This window comes from Meleagris gallopavo, chromosome 3 (genome assembly GCF_905368555.1).
Source record: "Meleagris gallopavo chromosome 3, MGAL_WU_HG_1.1, whole genome shotgun sequence".
Taxonomy (NCBI): domain Eukaryota; kingdom Metazoa; phylum Chordata; class Aves; order Galliformes; family Phasianidae; genus Meleagris; species Meleagris gallopavo.
The window spans coordinates 13,125,813-13,142,386 of record NC_139406.1 but is presented as its reverse complement, the minus strand read 5'-3'; the positions used below and the strand labels follow the sequence as shown (position 1 = coordinate 13,142,386).

Below are 16,574 nucleotides of genomic sequence, written 5' to 3'. Positions count from 1 at the left end.
ATCTCTCCACATGATCAATGGTTACCCTGTCAGTTCACAGGAATGAAAATATCTCTTTGCAATGCATGCAGGACTGACCCAAAAACGTTTGCTGAATTCAAGTGGAATCTGTAATGCAATATTTTAATTTGATTTCCATCCTTCCCTTGCACTGTAAACTGCATAAATTCTGTCCCTACACAGAACGACAAGCTGTCTCTCTCTGAAACAAAACAAGGCTCAGCAGTAGTAGAGGCAGAAGCATTTAGGTCAAAGCCTGCTATCAGAGGCAAAGCTGGACAGTGTGACCTGAGGGGAAATTAAGAAAACCTGAAGAATTCTGGCTGATTTTATGGAAGTCCCTAAAAGCCTTGAATTCATCTGAATTCACCAAAAGCAAAGCAGTTAATGCCTGAAAGTATACAGAAGCCTTTTGATAGTAGGGCTTGCATTGTATTGCCCTCCAACACGACTTAGGAAGATAAGACATGAACAATGGAGAGTTATTAATATGAATAATTTTCCATGCAAATTGGAAACACCACAGAACAATACAATTAAGCTACAATGGCTGTAGCTTAATGACACCAGGTAATCTGCAGGACTGAACATAAAATATCACGGTAGGAAAGAAATAACAAAGACAAATGCTGCTAGAACAAAACTACTTTCATAAATGACCCTGGGCAACTGGACTACAAGATCCCTTCTCCTGGATGTGGCTCCAGAGATTCAGTGCCTAGAAAACATGCCTGAAATCCCAGAGTTAAGAAACAGATGCAGATTTTCCAAATCTGAAGAAATTCATGAACCCGGCACACGAATCTGGTGGAAGTGTTTAGATTTAACTTCATTCCACCTCTTGGAGTCAGGAGGACTATGACAGGTATTTGATGGGTGAACTAAATGATCTTAGTAGTCTTCTCCAACCATAATGATCCTGATTTGCAAAAGGCTAGCAACTGTATCAAATATGTTGACCCTACAGTATAACAGGAAGCAGAGAAACACATCACTCTTTCAGGAGAGGCTTTATTGGAAAGGATATAGAAAGGAAAGATAGTGGAAGCTGTTGATATTGGGATACAAATACCCTGGGTGGTTCTTGTTTCTGTGACTTTCTCAAGACAAATTTCTGCTTTCTCTGTTGGTATGAATTACACCTGAGTAGTGAGCTGATGTTGATTCAGGTGACAGTATCTCATTCTACTTGAAATATCAATTCCAAGAAGCTCAAGGGAAAAACTGTTCACACAGCAAACAAAGAGATAGCAGCTGTTCCACTGTCTCCACTATCCTCTCCTCTCTGAGGCCACTTATACATAACTATACACTCACAGGAGTGATCATACAGAAGAAAAGCATTTCCAGCTGATGTTTTGGTGGACAGTTTTTGTAGTAGCAGAATGCACTCTGAAATATGTAAATCTCTTTTAGTTCATTCACTCTGACTGGGGTTTCTTTTAGAATACAAGCAAAAGCATTAATATATTCTTCCATTCTGCAAGGGTAGTATGGTTAGGTCATGGTTGGACTCAATGATTTTTAAGGTCTTTTCTAACCTGAATGATTCTATGATTCTATGAAAACCAACAAGGTAGAACACTGACTCTTGAGAAACAGGAGCTATATCCAGTCCGTGCTGTAAATTCAGTATATTTCTGCTCTTAGAAGAAATTTGAAATAGACCTTCAATAAAAGGGGCTGCATTTACTTATGTCTGCCTTCAAAACTCCCACATAGAGCTTTGACAATGGAAGTCCCTGAGCTGCACATTACTGAATACTAGAAGAATATTCTGGAGAAGCTGTACTATAGTCTCACCTTACTTCTTTATTCCCTCCTAGGCATTTGGGAGGGATGCCATCACTGGAAAAGGACTAGAAGAACATCCAGTCTGACCAGGCACAACTGTTCTTACTTTCTACAATTGACTCAAAGTCTTTTATGTACAGTAGCATCTACTGCCCATAGAGCTCAGCAAAAGTATTGTTCAGCTCTATGAATTCAAAATTAACATCTCAGGGGCAGTTCTATACTGTGAAGTGGGGCTTCATGTTGGTCATCATCAGTAATTTCAATCAAGATGACTTTTTTCTTTCTTGAATTTTTTTTCTCCAGAAGATGATATTATGACCCTTAATATTTCCTATGCAAACTCATTCTTTTCAGGGTGACTGGAATACACTGTAGGACAAAAGCACAGGGCATTTATAACTGAGTTAAATTGCGTAAGTTCTTGCTGCAAAAGACTGATCATTCTCACACAGAAATAAAACATTTTCTTCTTTAGTTGGTCACGATTATAAGATGAACAGAGATAAAACCAGGGAAAAACAATCTTCTCGTGTCATAAATCCAAGTGGTGATGTCAGTTATCCCAACAGAAGGTGAAATTCTTCCATGATGTCTTCAGACTAGAGCCACGTTTGAATTAATATTTGTCTCTTCTTTGCATCAGACACCGATCTCTTTTTAGGCTGCAGTGAACCTTCAGTGACCATATCCCAGTGTTAGCTTAATGGCTGACCAGAGAGAAGGCTGCTATTTCAACAGAAAAATGCAGGAGAAATTGTGAATTACACAGGCAGCAGCAAAGTCAGAAGAATGACACTTCTTGGAAATGAAAAACACCCTTGAAGTTACCTCCGGATTAAGAAACAGAGGGAAAACTTCCCAGTTCCTGAGATCAGGTACACATTTTAGTTGCATCCGAGCACCAGGACTGAAGTTTGACCTCAAAACACACCACCTCTATATCACTGACACCTCAGTAAAGAAGTCTGGATAGGCAAACCTTAAAGAAGCTATAGCACATCCCAGCAGTTAATCTGTAATTTAGCAAAGTGCTAAATTACAGATTATGCCTAGGACCTGAAATGTACTGCTTCAACTATAAATTTTACTTACCAGCCTTGGGTTGCTGTTCAGCTGGAAATCTGTTACATGCTTTGCATGCTTGTTGTGTGCTTGTGACATTCAAATTATTGTTTCATTGTTTTGTGATTCCCTGAGACACTCTTTGACAAGAAAGGCAGGGTGTCACTCTTGGGTATGCAGCACTGAGGTGAGAAAACAGGTCTGGCACCTACAGAAGAACATCACATTACTAAATTACAAGTTGTAACTCCCAGTCTCAAATATTAGTACTTATGCATTTTTTCCATTACAGTTAATATTCAGTGTAGTTTCAATTGTCATCCATGGGCAGAATTTTTAAAACCACAGAGCGTAAGATTAACTCTGCTTTCACCAAAATCAACAGCGTTTTTATTGAATTTGGTTGTGCGTTTCTGCAAAGCCAAAGAAAGCCTCCAAAGAGAATCCTTTTAAATTTAAACAATTGTGTCTTTCTCCAGCACCCAACACAGCCCTGTAGAGGCTCACATTTGATCAGGCGGTGGAGGGTGGTTAAGCACTCAAACAGGTGCCCTGAGAGACTGCGTGTAACCAAAATCCAACTGGGGAAGGATAGTAGCTGCTTGCTGCTAGCCTTGGCCTCTCTCAAATCTGTTTTTTAGCTCTGCCATCCTAGTGAATACTCCGTTTCTGTATTTCACAATGGTGTCTGCCAATGTTTCAAAGACACCACAGGCAAAACTTTAAGCCTTTCTCCCTAACATCTTTCACACAGTCCAGACAAACATCTTCAGCTCAGTCTCACTATTACGTGCCATCTTTTACTCATCCAGCTCTGTAAACCGACATATTCAGTCTATATCTAAATGGTCTGTTTCCTTTGTACATCAGCTCTCTAACATTCATCCCTTCCTTTCAGTCATCAGGGGTCAAGACACAGAGCCAGAGATCTGAGTTTTGAACTTAGTACTACATCTACTTCTATTCATCAATTGTTGTGATTTTCCCTGTAGTCTTTGATAAATCCTTTAAGATATTCTAGATTATCACAGATTTTTCTTCCCATAATTTTTCCTTTTGCTAAAAGTGTTGAGCTCTCAATTAATTAAGTAAATAAATTCTGTAAGATATGTGGGAAGATTAATTTCATGTTCTTAGCTCTCCTCCCAGTTCTTATATCCTGACTTTTTTCTTATTGGAAGACAGGAAGGGTGTTAGCAAAGATACTGGGTTTAAGATTCAGAAACCTCAGGGTAATTTCCTGCATTTGGGTAGGTCTACACTTCAGAGCTTCATTTGAATTAGTTCAGAGGCAAAAGTAGCATAGCTGGAGCACGTTAAGACTTTTATAAGTCTGATTGACATCATGAAAGTAGAATTCTTTATTTAAAGCTACCTTTGATATATATTTACTCTACTGAAGTCTACAGAGTAAACATATACAGTGATCATGCTAAAAATTGCACCTCAGGAAAATGAGGATAGCACTATTTCCTCCCTCTTTACCCTCCTTCATCTGCTTAAGCTGAATTTAAGATCGTTGCAGTAGGAATGCATTTTGTTTGCAAAGCAAGATCAGATAGACACTCTTATAAATGAGTGAACAGTTTTATGCAGAAATGAGGAAAAAGAATAACAGGTTTTACTGCTTCGTCATTTAAATGCCAGTTTTCTAAGAAATTTTTCTTTCTCTATGCTGCAGCCTTTCTTAGAGAAATAATGAGACTAAATTTTCTTATTTAATCTTAGTCCTAAAATTAAGGCTAGGAAATGTTGCTGAAACTATAATTTTCCATACAGTTTCTCTTTTCTCTGAATATTTTTGAATATCAGATGACACATGTGGGTGGGGGAAATTGAAAGTTAATCTTAACCAAATCTCAGCTTTTGCTGGAACTTCCCAAAGCCTTTCTCACCCTTTGCTCCTGACTGAAGTTTCACTAGTTTTGGGTGCATTCCAATTAGACCTTTAAAAAATTTGGTTTGGTTTTGTTGTCCTGCAGCGTTCCAAGTATTTCCAAGTTTCATTTCATCATTTAAATCTATCCATTTATTCTTCAGTCCACATTCAAACAAACCTTCTCATAATTTCCAAAAGACTTTTTATCTGAATAAGGAAGTAAATAAAATAAAATTAAAAAAAAATCTTCTACTGCAATCAATAGAGACAAAATTTAAAGGACTGAAGTAGGGTGAATCCATACTAACAGTAGCTTCCTGGTACCATTTTAGAAAGAAACCATGAAAGGTAACTTCACTCTGTTTCAGTGTAGAAGGATCACTCATTCTTGTAACCATCAGAGGAACTTTCTAATGTAAGAGGGTAGATTAGTAAGATGAGATCTGGAGAGCAGACAAACAATCCAGAGCAACTAAAGTCTTTCGACACTGTTTCTCATATGAAAACGTTAGTCTTCATAAAAGAAAAAGGGAAATGTAAACTTAGAGCAAGAATTTATTATTAAAAAGAAGATGATGGGAAGAGAGATTGATTAAACTGGAAAAATCCAAGCAGGGCAAAAGTGTTAAGGTAAAAACCAGAATGTAATGTCCAACAGAATGTGTCTCCTTCCTGGTTGAGAGCTCTGTACAGATGTATCAGAATATGTGCTAAATCATACCAGAAGCCACCAATTTCTTTCAAGTGATAACTGACTAAATACACTGTGATATTCTTCCCCACTTTAGCTTGCTTTCAGTTGCTCACGGTTTTTCTTTCCTTTTCTCACCTAACACGTAGGAATTTTATTCCTGCTTTCCCCATTTAACATCTTCTCCCACTACCATGATCCTTCCCTCTCCCGGTTCTTGGTCTATTTTACACCTCCTTGCATCACTCCCTTTCTCTTTTTTCCGTAACATTTCTTTCATGACTGTTTGTTTCTCCTCCCAACACAAATAACCTTGCTCTTACACTGTCTTTAAATCTGCCACTTCCATAGCTTTTTCTCCTTTCATCTCTGTTGGAATAAGATTCATTAGGTAAATATATTTTTATCAATGAGGCAAAAGTCCTAAAATTATGGCCAAAATCAGCATAGAAGAAATTGATGCAAATATGAACAGCAAATTTTTCTCTATAAAATCAGTGCAGTGTTGTCATAGCTCTCCCTCTTGATTTTAAACTACATTTTTCTGCACTCTACCAATTATACCATTTTCTTTCATTAGTTTGGATTTGTTTCAACAAATTAGCATTGCATCAGTGAGGTTGTTTTGTTTTGTACTTTTACCGAAACAGCTACCTGTTTTTTAACCTTACATGTATTTACTTTCTTCTGACTAATTCATACTATACTACTAGACTTCTATAGCTATTTTCTGCAGGCTTGATATTGGAAAATGGAAGAGCTCGTACTTACTGAATTATTTTGCAATAAGGTTTAACTTAGCAAGTAAATTTAGCTAATGATTTCAGATACTCCAAGTTTGTTGAACATGTGAGAAAAACTGCCTAAAGCTGATTTTATAATTTACATCTTAGACCTCCTCCAGTTCAGTTCCTGGCAACTGAATTCAACTCAACTCTCTAGTGACTTCTTAACTGAACCTTACAACTGCAGCACTGCAATCATCTCATTCTTGGTCTGCCACATCTTGACACAACTGCTGTCTATTTCTGAAAGTTTGGCATTCGTTAGCTTCAGTCTCCATTCTCTCCACCTCTTCAGCAGCTCACAAACGGTTTGGAGAACATCTTCAATGCCCTCCAGCACTAAAAGAGAAACAGTGTTCATTTTGGCTCCTTTCTCTCCCACTCCTTTTTTTCTAATTAGTCCCTCAGTGCGCTTAACACCTTCATACTCACAGCTTACAAATCCACGTTTCCATTCTAGCCATGAATCATTTTCACTTAACTAACCATGCAGCTTGTCCTCCTGACAGCTCACAGTGGATGTGAAATCATCAGTGTAAGCTTATTATGGTTAATCATCCTCCCCCAGTAATCTCCCACCTGCTCTTTTTTTTTTTCCTTTACAGTGGAAACATCACCGTCCTGACAATCAATTGGGCCCATAAAGGCAGCATCATGTTCAGCTTGAATTTCTCTCTTGATCCTCATGCAAGGCTACAAGGAAATCTTGTAGATACTTTCTGAATAACAGCCTTAAATAAAACATTTTTCTGTTCATCCAGCTATAAATGTTTTGTTTCTCATCATGCATCATCTCAATGCTAGCAATAATCTTCTTTTCCCGGCTTTAGCAAAACCATCCTGCACCATACAGATGTTTCAGCCAAAATGAACTTTATACCTTGATGTATTGATTTAACCTCCTTTCTTGTGACCTCTCTGCTCTTACTCTTGGCTTTCTATCATTACAAATAGAACGCTACTAGTCTTCTGTTTGTAGGATCTGTTACAGTATAGCCCTCAACGCATCTGCTGCCTGTGGAACAGCCACCTGTTACATTTTGAGATTTTCTTCTGTCCTATTATGTGTTCCTTCATATTTTCCTTTAAAATGTTTCTTTGTTGTGAGTACTAAAAAATTATGCTATAGCATACACTCTACACTACTAGCTGTAGCAGCTGTACCTCTCTTGTCTCTTTGAGTTGCTCATAGATTATAAAGCTCTGAGAGGACAGTGATGATAGCAACGGGTTTTGTGGCTCCTGAAATACATGTAAATGAATAGATAAGTGAAAAAACAACAGCTGTGTTATCCTTGCACTGATGCTCTGGTACTCTTAATACTACTGACCCCTAACACGTCAATAAATTATACATTTTCCAAAATAAATTTGCTTCTAAGCTAGACTGACCGAAGTTTGTAAATGCTTGCATAATTCAAATGATTGTGTACAAAAATGTACAATTTAATCATACTTAATTACAGTATTAGATCCATCAATAATTTCCTTATTCTACCAAAGGCAAATAAAATGAATATAATGTAAATAACTCAGTGAAATGGTGAAGCATTACATACAGACTTGTGCAAATAAATATTACTGTAATTTCCAGGCACAACACATTTTCAGTCTAAGCACCACAGTAAGGCAAATAAACAACAAACAAACACAGAACAAACACAGAGTTCTCCTGTGCATCTAAGCAGATATTTTAAAAATACTTTTTTTATACCTCAGCACCCAGTTCATTGCAGTGACACAGATACATGTGCAATTACTGGAATATAATGTTTATCAGGTGATGTGATTATGCTCTTGCGTGACTGCAAAAAGGCTTTTCATTTTAGAACAGCATCAATAAAAACTACAGAAAAATGTCCTACAATTGCTGGAAAATAAAAAGGTGAATTGGCAACAAAAGAGCATCTGTAAATATTTCATATAACCACTTACTATACAAAGAAAGATGTAAAAACATTTAGGGATGATAGAAAATTAGGCAATGATAGAAATCACTTAAGAAATACAAATTCTACACATTATGCACACTTCTTCAGAAACAAAAGTAATTTGACTTTGAGATTTTTTCCTGAAGCTAAATGAATCAGTTAGCTCTCATTACATGCTATATGGCATGCTATAATTAATGTAACACTACACTCTGCTGAGTGACACAGTTGGTTCTTTGAAGGAGATGCCAAGAGAAGGAAGAGAAAAAAGGACTGTGCTTCTCATCTTTCAAGGAAGTTCTTACGAGACCCAGAATTGATTGATGTTTTTATCAACACTTGGAATATCTCTTAAATTCATTTTCTGCTGTCACCTATCTAACAGTTTTCTTAAGATGGGAAAAAAATAAAACCACTATAGTCTATCTTGTCTTTCATCCTTAGTAAGATCAAACCACTAACACTTCTATTATCATTCAAAAAGAAAGTGATAATCTGGTTGAAAGATCCTATGAAAGAAATAGTAAAATTTCCATTAGTTTGGATAGGTTCAAAGTCGAGGTTCCAAAGACTTTCTTTGAGTTGTTGTCACAAGACAAATTATCTAAATGGATGCAAATGTATTCTTAAATTTACATCCTAAACACAGCGTAGGACAATGTTCTCCTGACCTATTAAGTCATTGGTACAATAACAATAATCAAAATTGGTCCTGAAAATAAATATTGAAAGAATAGATTCGACTTGTAAATATATTCATCAGCAGTTGAGCTACACAATAGACTTCCCACTGTGCCATACCTGCCCCTGTATTCACACACATACAAGTATATTCCCTACCAACTAGCTCGTGAATCAATGTGGTAGATAAAATTTCTACACCCCGACAAATATGCCTGAATTATTTGAGTATTATTTTTTTCATTCTGCAAACATTAGAGGCCTGCTCTATTGCTCCTTCATTTGGCTGGATCCTGACAGGTTCAGTCAGCTTTTTCCCAATGTTTTATCAGGCAAAAATTCCCATCATTTTCCACAGCTTGCTTTCACCAACTTTCCAAACTCGCTGTTGCCAGGGTGTGGGACAAAGATAGCCAGTTTCAACATGGAACAAGTAATAGGTTTAGTCTACAGGTCTCCAAAGACCCAGTTATGTCTACTGGCATGCACAGAAGATTGTCTCCACAGATGTTTTTGTTTCTCTGAAGCAATTCCTATGTCCTTTACACCCCTCTCTCCCCTTGTCCAGCTGTCTGGGACTCCCCACTTGTAGCTGAAGTTGGATTTTCCCTTGAAGGGAGAAGTTTTCCAGAGCAGAAGGAACTCACAGAGAAATGAATGTGTCTCCAGCTGAACTGAGCATTGAACAGATTTCCCAAGAGACTAACAGAGGGACAATGAATTTCTTCCCTTGAACTACCTCTTCTATGAAACACTGCGCTCACACAACAGAAAAAGGAAAAAGGAAAACAAAAACAAAAACAAAGAGAACATTGAAAAGTATGAACAAGAGCATCACAGGATGACTAGGCAGACACGGAAGCAGGGATAAAGAGTAATCAGGTATGCACACTTCCTTTGGCTGATATACCAGCTGATCTCAGTAAGACTAAGGAGAACCAAAGTACAACGTTCCGCTCTACCACTCCTAAGGAAAGCAGGAAGAGAAAAGTTGGCCCAGGCAAGGATTTTCAGATCTAGTCCAGAATGTTTCTGGCAGAGGTAACCCAGAACAGGAGAGCAGGATATGCAAATGGAACTGGACATGGAAAGAGTCTGGATATGCCTGCCGATGCAGCTGTCCTGGTAATTACGCTCCTAGGAAAGCACTCCCCTACAATTTTGTCGGATTATAATGCATCAATATAGCTCTCCTTTCTAAAAAGGCAATAGGAGTTTGACCTCAATAGAACCATGACAATTGATGTGCATAAGGTACTAGACATCTTTCTAAGATACTTAATGTAACCCTATTGAAATATCAAGGAAATTGGGAGATAATATATTCCTTTGGTGCTTTCTTTCCTCCAACATCTACTGCATTGCAAACTTCCCCTTTTGTTCTACTCTATATTATGTTTTGCCTTCGTAATCCACAAACTTTCTATTCTCCATATTCTTCTTTCATTTTGGTTTGATGAATCACCCTGCATCTTCTTTAGGGTCAAGAACTTCACATGATATGATGAGTGTGAAATGTGGGGGCATTTACAGGAATCTGGAAGCATTTCTTTAAGTATTCCTATTAAGAAAGGAGCTACATAAGTCAGAATTTGGGTTTTTTTTCAGACAGAGTAGTTTCATAGATTGTCTTCAGTGGTTTCCCTTTGTATAAAGAAAGAAACCAAAAAATATTCATTATTGTTTCATGATGGCATGATCTGAACAGTTTCAGACCAATCTTTAATTAGCTCAACTCTTTTTGTATCTGATAGTGACATCTTTTGTTTATATTGAAGTAGTGCAACTAACATTCTTTTCTTTGGATAGTTTCTTTGAAGGGGGAATTTTTTGTATCTGCAATTCAACAGACACACATTATATAGTATGTATTCTTTAATTCACAAGTCCAGTTATGTCTTTGTCTTGTGTTAGGGATGAAATGAAGATTCAGACAAGCACTGAAATTCATATCTGGACTTGTAACTGAATCAGATGTAGAAGTTTCTCACTTGACATCCCACTTCCTTCCCATATCTCTACGCTGCATCTTGAGATAAAAAACAGTTTCTACTAAATCCTCATACCTCAGACACTAATTCATGTGAAATTATTACTTACTCCTCCTATTTTAAGGAGACATGAGTTAGATAGAGCCATAGGAAAAGATCTGTATTAATAGTTTCCTGTGGGTGCCTATCAATGTATCTTGTCATAATCTAAATCAGAGACCAATTTCTATGTGAAAAATATGAAAATGGAAAAAAATAAAAAATACAGAAGACTGAATCTCAACTCTGATATTCTCTTTTCTTGCACGTACAGGAATTTTAACAGTAGCTTCATCACCAAAGAGAAAAAAAATGAGCATTAAAAAAAACAATAAGGCAGAAAATGGAACTTCATTTCAAGACTAGACATGATTTTACTCGCACCAGTGTTGCCTGGAGAAACTTGGGTCTAGATTGAAGCCTTCAAAGAACGAAATGCTCTCCTTCTCCTCAGTTTCATGAAATAAGCAGTGAAAAAACAATGCAATGAACTATTGAGATTAAAGGAATAAGTACTCCACTGCAAAGGAACACTGCCCTAATTGATATTAGGCAGTTCATTACCTGGCAAGCTCTACCTAGCACTGCAAAAATCTCTGATCATTCCTAAGAACTTGCACTGTACATGACTTCAGAATGTGTCTACCAGTTCTTAGGAATAAACAGATTTTCATACTTCACATGAGTAAGTCCTTCTTTGATCAGCCACACTGTGTTAGCTACTTGGAGAACAATTGGAAAGAGTCAGCCAGCATCTTCACCGCTTGAACAAATTTGCAGAAATAGGGGCAGGTTTAATCAAAAGCACAGCTACAAAGACCTCCATGTGAAAGGCTAACACTTTGCAAATGGAGCCAATAGAAGAAAAAGTTGCCTTCTCCACATCCCAGAGCAGGAGTGTAGGATCTCCCGATGTGACTGCGGGAAGCTTTTGTACCCACTACCAAAGCACAGAAAATCTTGACTACTCACTGCGTAATTAAGAAAAGGGACTCCCTTGCAATTCTATCTGCAACTCGGTTCTCCTCTGAAATCTTTTCTCTGTGGGAGTAGTGAGATGAACTAGAAAGCTAGCTTTGCTCCTGAAAGTGCCAGATGGGAATTTCAGAGAAAGCTTGCCATACACAGTGAGCCATAGAGAACAACTTTCCAGGAAAAGTCCCAGAAACTACCAGTAGGAAAAAAAGCCTGTAGAGAAGTCTAGTCATAATCTTTTCCAGGCAAAATTGGCCTCACTTCAGGTATCACTGAGTATTCACTCCCTCGCATCCCTAAAATATTGTTAGGAATGACCAAGGATCACACACAGACAAAGATATCCAAGCATTTTACCAACTTCTAAAACTGGCATGATACGTGGAAGAAAGCACAGAATGGTATAAAGATGACATCAAATTTGTTGCACTTGTAAAATATCCAAAACTATTCAATCTGTCTTCTGCAATAGACTTCCACTGAACAGCACTGAGCACCTTCCAACCTCCCTGTGCTCAGTCAAATGCAAGAACAATCTTTTGTTCCCATGAGTACAGTGAGATAATCAGAACAAACATGGGAAAGTGCTGTCCTTCTGGAGTAACTCAGATATCATACAACAAAGAAGATTTTGTTCACAACTACTTATGTGCACTTTAAAAAGAGGGGATGGGTAAAGGGGCAGAGGGACTCCCCTAGGTTGCAGAGCAAATGGTAACATTTAGGAGTTTTCTGGAATTAATAACCTAATCTTGGCCTTTCAGCTCCAGAGAACACATACAAACACTTTTATCATCTTTGTTACCTATTGCCTCTCACTTGCAGAGGATGTGGGTGATGTGGGCTACCAGAAAATGTTGATAGAATATGTTCTTTTGCTTGAATATGTTCCTTTTGCTTGAGAGCACATTTCACAGCTTAACTAACCGTTCATTAACAATTTCATACCGATCCTGCACTACTGTCTCTGAGTCAACCTTCCTTCAGGGACAAAAAGTCACTAAAAGATAAGGCTGGTACAATGGATATGGTTGATGGGTTTTACTAAATATTTTGTTTCAATGTAAATTACTAGTATTCTATTGTAGGTTTCATCCCATGCTTTATGCCTCCAAATAATTCTAAAATTCCTTCAACTACAAATCAGTTTCTTAATAAATAAGTCTTTTAACTTTTGTCCTCTTTTCTCAATACAGAGCTATTTTAAACCAGAGCTGGTCATGTTTCAAGAAAGCCAAACTTTACACTCATCAGCAAACCTTAAACACAGAATCACAGAATGGCCAGGGTTGGAATGGACCTCAAGGATAATGAATTTCCAACCCCTCTGCCACAGGCAGGGTCACCAACCTCCCCATTTAATACCAGACCAGGCTGCCCAGGGCCCCATCCAACATGGCCTTGAACACCTCTAGGCATGAGGCATCCACAACCTCTCTGGGCAGCCTGTTCCAGCACCTCACCACTCTCAAAGTAAAGAACTTCCCTGACATCCAACCTAAATCTTTTCTCCCTCAATTTAAAACCATTTCCCCTTGTCCTGCTATTATCTACCCTTTCAAAGAGTTGATTCCCCTCCTGTTTGTAGGCTCCTTTAGGTACTGAAAGGCAGCAATGAGGTCACCCCGCAGCCTTCTTTTGTCCAGGCTGAACAAACCCAGCTCCCTCAGCCTGTCTTTGTAAGGGAGGTGCTCCAGTCCCTGATCATCTTTGTGGCTCTCCTCTGGACCCTCTCCAACAACTCCCTGTCTTTCTTATAGTGGGGGCTCCAGACCTCAACACAGTACTCCAGATGGGGACTCACAAGAGCAGAGTAGAGGGGAACAATCACCTCTCCGTCCCTGCTGGCCTTTACACATTCCTTTATGAAGAAACACCTTCCTTTACCAGGAAACACCTTGTTCATCATGTAAAGCTCTTCTACATTAAGAAAATACATTCGGTGCAGCACCATGATGTAACAATTCATATTTCTGAGGCAAAATACTGGCTTCGATACCTTCTTGAAAATTAACTACAAAATTGCAAAACACCTGTTATCAATTGGTTGCCTGCTGGAAGAGCTGAAATGCAATCCTACTGTCCCAACCATACTGGCCCTTGTGAGTATCTTTGGATAATATAGAAAGAGTAAAATTAGAGAAATATGGCTTCATTCAGTTTCTGAAGAATTAAAGGAGAGGTATGCATAAGGTCTGGAAAGTATAGGGAGAATGGGCAAATGGCCGCATTTTGTCCAGGAAAGTGAGTTGGACACTACTGAAGTAGTGAAGTAGGTATACTCAGGGAGGCAGAAATCATCAGGGAAACAGTTGCGTTCATCATTCTTCTGTTGCCTCAGGAATATCTTAATTTCTCCTAAGATCCACTGTATCCCTCTCCTAATTCTTCTGGCTTTTCTACCTCTACCCAGCCTCGATATCTTTGGGTATGCACTGGCACTGGGCTGGTTCTGGCCAACATACTGTCTTAGTAAGTCACCAGCACGAGTACAGTGATACTGCTCACATGGGAAACATTCTGAGTCACCAACAAGGGAAGAGTTTTCTGGACAGTCAAGGAAATGAAACAAGGGCCGATTGCAGAATACAGATACAAAGAAACTAAAGAAAGAAGCTTAAACAGCTCCTGGAGAAAGGAAGGCCCACAGGCTAAGTAGTACTTTCATCACTCATAATATAGTTTCATTATGTATGTGGTTCCTTCGCTTTCTCTCATAACTTCCTTTTCAAAAGCTTGTGTAATGCACATGCAAAGATATCACGTTACTGGGAATAGCCTCTACATACCAATCAGACTCCTCAGTATCCTCCTAAATCTCTCCATGCAGACTGCACTATTTTTGTGCACTTTATAAGTGAGCTCAAGGTGTCTTCTCTCTCAGCTCCTTCAGCATAACCCCCAGCCAGGTGAGTTTAAAGAAAATCAAATTATGTAACAGAACATAGATACTGCTAGAGCAGCCCATCAGAAGAAGGAAGGAAGCACAGGACTTTTAAACAACTTCTCCTTTTTCACAAGACCTTCCCATGAGGGCTTTCACAGGTCAGCACTGTCAAGTGTGCAGCTGCATCAGGCAGCAGTCTCATACAATCCATTCACCCTTTTCAAACTTCAGTGTTGATTTGGGTACCTTGGAAAGCTTGTTGCTGAGGGCTTATAACCCGTTTTGTTTGTTTGTTTGTTTTAGTATTTACATAGAAAAGATATTATATAACAGAGCTGAGCTCAACCCTCAGCAGAAGATCCTTCATAAAAGCAGTGACTGACAGGTTGTGAATTGATTTGGTTTAGTGTGCATTGTAATGCATACTACTACCATGAGACTTAATAATATTTATCAGGAATATTAAATTAGGATGTCCCATGGATCAAACTCTTCCGCATCAGAGACTGGCCAAGTATCTCATCTGAAGTTCTGTTGCTACATTAATAATAGATTTACCAATATTGGAGGCTTAAACCACACAAAAGATTAGCTCATCCCACCTTTCAAATTAGAAAGATGAGAATACAGATGTGAGAACTTTTCTGAACAGGTCTTCATTTCCAAGAAAGAGTTTTGGAACACAAACACTAAAACACATAACTTAATTAAATATACCCTAATTAAAAACTGGAATAAAAGCTTTTGGTTCCTTTTTTATAGAGAAAATATCTATGACTGCAGCTATACTTTCGTAATCGTGTACATCATTGCACAGCTATATTAATTAATGCTAATCTAGAGTCTCTTTAAGTGGAGTTTGCTTTCCAACATAGAATAAACTGCCACAAAAGAAAATGAAGACAATGTTTGTGACAGAAACAGCATCTGAACTATATATATTGATTTCATAAAGACAGGCTATTAAATCTGAAAAGCTGAAGTTTCATTAGATGTTGCTTAAACCTTGTACCTGACTGATGTCAAGAGTAAGTAGCTCCATGTCCAAGTGAGGGCTAGTCCTTCTGTTGACAAAACAATGATTTATTATCAACAGATAAGATTTTAATCTAACACTCGCACTCTTGGTTTCATTCAATTTACTTGGTTTTCATTCTGTGTCTTACTGAAGACCTTGCCTCAGTTTTCATACCTCCAGCTGTGTTTCTCCTACTTCTGTACTACCTCAGAAGGCACAGGAGGTCTCTAGTTGGAAAAATCAAGTACACAGGGGAATGAAGGTTCACTTTCTTCTTTCACATTTGCATTATATCACCTACATACAATCATCTCTTTCCATACACCCACATTCTTTGTTCAAGAACCAAAATTATTAATAAAATTTGGTATATGAAACTGTACAATCCTGGGATCTGAGGACAAACAAAATTAGTCTTGCAAGCCCAGACACAAATTTTGCATCTCTACGTTTGGCTCTATACAAATCTTTCAAACTCACAGGGAAGCCAGAGGAAATCTCTCTGAGTAACGTATCTCACACACATCAGCATCACTGCAACAGTCACAATTTCTACTAGATGCTTTGCTTCTGGCTCTGAGCCACCTCCCTCTGTATGCAACATGCCTAACTTCTCCCTCATACAGTGGGGTTACGTGTATTGTGCAATACAGCTTCAAGCTGAACTGTTTTCCTACATGATGGTTGCTCAAGAGCTCTGCTGTGGGCAAGGAAAAAGTGAAGCACATTTGACTTTTGACGAGATCACTACCATTTCCTTCTCATTACAGATTCCCCACCTCAAGAGGAGCTCTCAGCAGAGTTCAGAGGAAGGTGAGCAGTGGGTGACACTGACTGA

General features: G+C 38.3%; 1 protein-coding gene across 1 annotated transcript in view; it reads right to left on the bottom strand.

The window, feature by feature from the left end:
• Positions 1-993: 993 nt before the first annotated feature.
• Positions 994-16,574, bottom strand: part of LOC116216425 (uncharacterized) — a 69,344-nt gene continuing 53,763 nt past the window's right edge. Inside the window, exon 3 of the mRNA XM_085220287.1 lies at positions 994-3,067. Within this exon, the coding sequence (XP_085076413.1) occupies positions 3,022-3,067 (46 nt within the window). The 3' untranslated portion in view covers positions 994-3,021. The remainder of the gene's footprint in view (positions 3,068-16,574) is intronic.